Source organism: Alosa pseudoharengus, unplaced genomic scaffold (genome assembly GCF_046254945.1).
Source record: "Alosa pseudoharengus isolate Yale_2024_CS ecotype anadromous, Long Island Sound unplaced genomic scaffold, YU_APseudo_1.1 YU_APseudo_1.1_scf_8, whole genome shotgun sequence".
In the NCBI taxonomy this organism is placed as follows: domain Eukaryota; kingdom Metazoa; phylum Chordata; class Actinopteri; order Clupeiformes; family Clupeidae; genus Alosa; species Alosa pseudoharengus.
Window position 1 is genome coordinate 24,764,377 of NW_027468870.1, and position 5,430 is coordinate 24,769,806.

General features: G+C 43.0%; 1 protein-coding gene across 1 annotated transcript in view; it reads left to right on the forward strand.

The window, feature by feature from the left end:
* Positions 1-5,217, forward strand: part of LOC143112658 (dystrophin-related protein 2-like) — a 27,655-nt gene extending 22,438 nt beyond the window's left edge. Inside the window, exons 17-23 of the mRNA XM_076274934.1 lie at positions 361-426; positions 1,906-1,953; positions 2,692-2,913; positions 3,116-3,380; positions 3,883-4,009; positions 4,326-4,409; positions 5,150-5,217. Of these exons, the coding sequence (XP_076131049.1) occupies positions 361-426; positions 1,906-1,953; positions 2,692-2,913; positions 3,116-3,380; positions 3,883-4,009; positions 4,326-4,409; positions 5,150-5,169 (832 nt within the window). The 3' untranslated portion in view covers positions 5,170-5,217. The remainder of the gene's footprint in view (positions 1-360; positions 427-1,905; positions 1,954-2,691; positions 2,914-3,115; positions 3,381-3,882; positions 4,010-4,325; positions 4,410-5,149) is intronic.
* The last annotated feature ends 213 nt before the right edge of the window (positions 5,218-5,430 follow it).

The window sequence follows — 5,430 nt, forward strand, 5'->3', positions numbered from 1 at the left end:
CACACATACATTACGCCTTTATTTGAGTCCACAATTTAAAATAAATACACAGATATTTGGTATGAGTTTACTCTGTAGGTACACACATACATAGACAGAGAGAAAGTCACCCCATACAAGCAATAACTGGGTGTGCTGGTGCTGTCCATGGTGCTGAAGCGGGGGTACAGTTACTGTATATCAGAGAGGGTTAAAGCGGAGCTAGTAATCAAGGATCTTTGGTTATATCTCCCAGGTGTAGATGCTTTCACTCAGATTTATGTTCTTCAGTAAGCTTTATATATGGGAATGTATATTAGATGTATCTCCACACCTCTAAACCCACTTTCTCTGTGTCCACTTTTTTTTGTTTCTCTCCAGACCCATGTCTTCCCCAAAGCTCCCTCATGCAGACACACACTCCAGAATTGAGCACTTTGCCAGCAGGTTGGTTTGAAGCCTCTTCTCCCTGTCCCACTGTCTATCTCATGTAACACTAAGCCCGGGTCCTGTCATAAAGCATGCCTCAGCTGGCACACAAGCTGTGAAAATGATCTGAAGGCACACGCAGAGTCGGACTGGACGCAATAGAAGGCGACAGGAGGTTAGAGCAAGCGATGCCCTGCTGAGCGCTCTGCGTGGACCTCACCCCCACCACCACCGCTGTCTGACCAGCGGGCACAGCAGGCACGCCAGCTCAGATCAGTGTCCGGCAGGGCGGCACCAGCCTGGGGACTGGCACAGACACAGAGAGAGTCACTGCCACTCACCCATGGCTAAAGTAGGGCTGGGCATCTGAGGAGTCGGTTAGACAGTGAGAGTGCTTTTATTTTCTGTCTGTGAGAGCCATATAGACTGAGGAATGGCTGCTGTTCACTGGTGTTGGTGAGCCTCTTATGATGTATGTACTGTACATAGCTGTGGGCATCTAGAAAAGTGCTACACAAGTGGAGCTGTGACTTCATTAATATTAATGCAGCCTTTTTTTTTACTGTGCTAAGGGGCGTCATGTAAAAATATGTCACCCATTAGTTTAGCACCCATTAGTTTAGCCAATAGCTCCCTCATAGCTTAATTAACTTAAATATGCTTTAACTTAATGGGGTACATTTATTAATTTCATAATGATAATTAACATTTCATTCTGACCCAAAGTGACCGCTTTCTGGTATAAGACTGAAAATACTTACACTCAAAAGGGATAACATACTAAAGACATATATGGGTTTGAGTTAGCATCAAACATTCTGAGGTGATATTCTCCTGAATATTATCCTCATAACTAAGTGAGTTGTCTTTTACTCCTCCTTGGACATCACAGGACTATATTTGTACTGTACTGTACTCCCTCTTTCACTAATGTTAGGACTAGCAATGTCTTTGCCACCATGACTAACGTATACAGTTAGGAACAAAAGTATTCATACCCCTGGCAAATATTGATTTATTGTTGATTTTCTCTTAACCAATATGTTTGTGAAAGATGAAAACGCTTCTGTTTTTGATTCCTTCATGTTTGTACCCCATTGTCTTACAACCTTTTGTAGCCCTTTTGGCAGTGTAATTTTCAGTCAGAACAAACATATTGGTCAAGAGAAAAATTACATTAACATTAAATCAATATTTGCTGGGGGTATGAATAATTTTGTTCCTAACTGTAAATATATATATAAATATTGGGTTTTTCTATGCCTTTAATTAGATAGGACAGTGGGGAGAGTGACAGGAAGCAAGTGGGACAGATGGGGTGGGATCGCGTAATGCCCTGGGTCGGACTCGAACATGAATATGGTACGGACACTCTAATCAGTTGCTCCACAGCCCCCCCACCAATAATGTAATCTTGTTCTTCCCATTGAAGTTGAACCATATCTTCTCTTGCTCTCTTCATGTACTGAGTGTTTTCTCCCATTCGCTCTCCTTTAGGCTGGCTCAGATGGAAAACCAAAACTGCTCTTTCTTCAACCACAGCCTGTGAGTACAGAGTACAAATGTCACTTTACCCATTCCTATCAAAGCAAGTAGCTACCCCACCAACAACACTGTAATCAGCATTGTCTGATTTTTTACTTAACGTCAACAACCCATGAATTTTAGTCTTGTGGACTGCATGTAGTGTGTATATGTTAAGTAGACAATGAATTAAACGTCACATTAAACACCTGTTAATTACCTGCATTATTTGCCATGGTTAGCATGTCAGAAACATCCATATTGGTAAAAATTGACTGTTGTAGTGTTAATTACTGGCTTAAATGAATGCTAAATGAGGGGAATGATATTGTGAAGTGTATGTGTGATATGGAATAGCCTGCTCTTTTATACACATTGTTGAGGAGTGTGAGAGGTCAGAGGAGTCTGTTGTATGCAGCTGTGTTTTATTACGTCCGATCAAGCACATCAGTCAGATCAAAACATGTCACTGCAGGCCCTTCAGTCATTCTGGCATGCCTTAAAATATGCCTCATGTTTTAATTCTATTTATGTAAGCAATTTCCCCGTAGCCCTGAAACTAAACAACAACAAGAAACAGAATGCCATACAATTATAATCCAGGGTATGACTTTCCCTCTCCAAAATGTCTGCTACATTAGATGCCTCCTCTGGTAAACAAAGGATACAGTGATAAAATACTGATTATATCCTGAGTCTGATTGGGGGGGGGGGGGGTTTCCTCTGCTATGTAATTTTCATTCTCTGCTGTGTTTCTAGAGCTGCTTTTACATCAGATTATAAACTCTATTCATTCTATGTGTTATTGTATTCCATCACCCCTGGACTGATTCTGAGTGTCCGTATGCCCCTCAGTGATGAGGACCAGTACCCACTGGGCTCCGGGTCAGACATGGAGCATCCCCACCTCCTCGGCTACACCGGCAGGGAGACCCACGAGGAGCTCCAACAAACCCTCGCCATCCTGGAGGACCAAAACAGGTGATGAGACACTCCAGGATTTTTTTCTGTGCTAGAACCAATTTGTAATTTCATTATGTCAAAGTCTTGACCCACAAAGCAAGGAAAATAAATGGGTCAGGTAATAAAATGTGTAGTATTACAGCTGCTACTGCTCTGTTGCCACATGAAGTGGCACTTATCTACCAGATGTAGTGTTTGATAAAAGCTGCTGTTGCCTTAGAATCCTGCAGAGGGAGTACCGGCGCCTCAGATGGCAGCATGCCGAGGCTGCCCAGGCAGCTCCTCACGTTGGCGGAGGTGAGAGCTCGTCAGGGTCAGGGGGATCCCCTGGAGGGTCGTCTGGGGGTCAGGATGAGGTGCTGCTGGCCGAGGCGAGGGTCCTGAGGCAGCACAGGGGCCGACTGGAGACACGCATGCAGATCCTGGAGGAGCACAACCAGCAGCTGGAGTCTCAGCTGCACAGACTCAGGACACTACTGCTCAAGGTAGGCCACTGGGGGGCGCTCTCAGTTAGGAAGGAAATGCAGACAAGTAAAACTTTTAGATAAAAACAGCTCGGACAAAGATCTATAGACATGGAAGACAAACTAATCATTTCACCAGAGTTTTAAGAAGAAACCTGATTTTTTAAATATATATATATTGAGAAGTAATGCCTGCTGCTGAAGGGGGATCTCTGGATAACAAGATGAACCAAACTGAATCAAAACTAAAGCTAGGCTTATTCTCAAAAAGAACGTTATTGATTAAAAGTTAAAGAAACTTTTTTTCTATTGAGAAGTTATATCTGAGAATTATATACTGTAGAATGATTTTTCTGTGTGTGAATGGCATAATGAACTGCTTTCTCATTAGTAAATGAGCAGGGTCCTGAGGTGGGGCTAACAGAGACTCTGATGTATGACTGATGCTCACCATGACTAGATCCAAATTACTTTATTGTATTGTACTACTGGCTCTGACTCTGAGAGTCTCTCTTCCCCAAAGCCCAGGGACGACTCAGAGGACAGTGTGTCGTCAGGCAGCCAGTCGGCGCATCAGTCCCCCTCACTCAGGAGAGAGCGTCTGGGCACACAGCCAAGCAAAGGCACCTCCGCTGGAGGGACGCTGGCAGGTACAGTAGAGTAGAGGGAAGCAGACATGCATGCACAATATTATGATGATGAGTGTGTGTGTGTGTGAGAGAGATAGAGAGAGAGAGAGACAGAGAATGTTTGTGAACAAGAGAAAGATACAAATTGTGTGTGTGTGTGTGTCATTTTCTCATGCAACTTTAATACTGTCATCTACGAATGCCTATCCTTCAACCATACACTCTATTTGTACAGTATATTTTTGGGGGAAAGTAGTATGCCTCTGTTATGCTATTAAACCTGATAAATGCTCTGGTGAATTGGCCATGTTTTGCCCTTTGGAATGATTGTCCACAGACTATGAACAACAGCAGACAGACACGACTTACAACCTGGAGCAGGTGATCGAACAGCTGCGCACTGTCTTCCCATCTGAGAGTGGTGAGTGGTACCCAGGGAGGGAATGAATGAGTGAGATCAAGAGAGAGAGGTGTGGGGAGTGTGTTTACAGTAATAAGGGGATTGTATTGTCTGCATTCATGATCTAAAGAATGTTAGTGTCAACAAGAACTCTGGCTGAGAGATAATGGGCCCTACTGTACCAAGACAGTACGAGCAGCATAATTGTATTTGGTAAATCAGATAGACAGCAGACAGCTGGGACACTTACAGTACATCCACCTTCACACTGGTCTCAAAGAAAACTTTGAGATCAGTGTCACCTTCATCCATTTTTAATACTGAAGACTCACCTGGGTCTAAAAGGTATACTATGCAGGTTTAGGTATTTTTGGCGAGTTTAGAGCTCCCTGGCGCACTCTTGGAAGTTGCATGGCTCGTTTTCTCGGTAGGGACTCGCTACGTCTATGCTGTATAGCTATGTTAGGTGAACAATTTGCCTATTACAAGTTCGTTTACCATCAAATTGGCTTCATAAAGGTGAAAATCTTGCATAGTGTGCCTTTAAGAAGTAATTTCTGATAACATAATGCGAATAGTGAGCTGCCTACTTTATGCTATTCATTAAAAAGAAAAGAGAGTACCCAGACATTATTATATGATACACTGGAGCCGATACACTCTAACACAGGTGATAGCATGGTTCCATGAATTTATTATGTAATGCATCTACAAAAGCTAGATGTTCTAATTCTAAATTTCTTCATTGGGACCCCGATCAGGCTCCCCAACACCCCTATGAAGAGGCTGGAGGACTTTGTGAAGCCAAGAGGGGAGACTCTTCTTCATGTATAGCCTCAGCAATACCACACACCAGAGGAGAGACGGGGCTGGGAATCTACAGGGGAACTCGGAGGAAATGTCAACACACACATACTGATGTCCATAATTTGATATGCAGATCAACAGCCAAAAAGGAAATGATATACATCAATAATTAATAATTTCGGAAAATGAGTGATTAAGTGCTAATGTGATTCAACTATTTGACAAGACGATCACA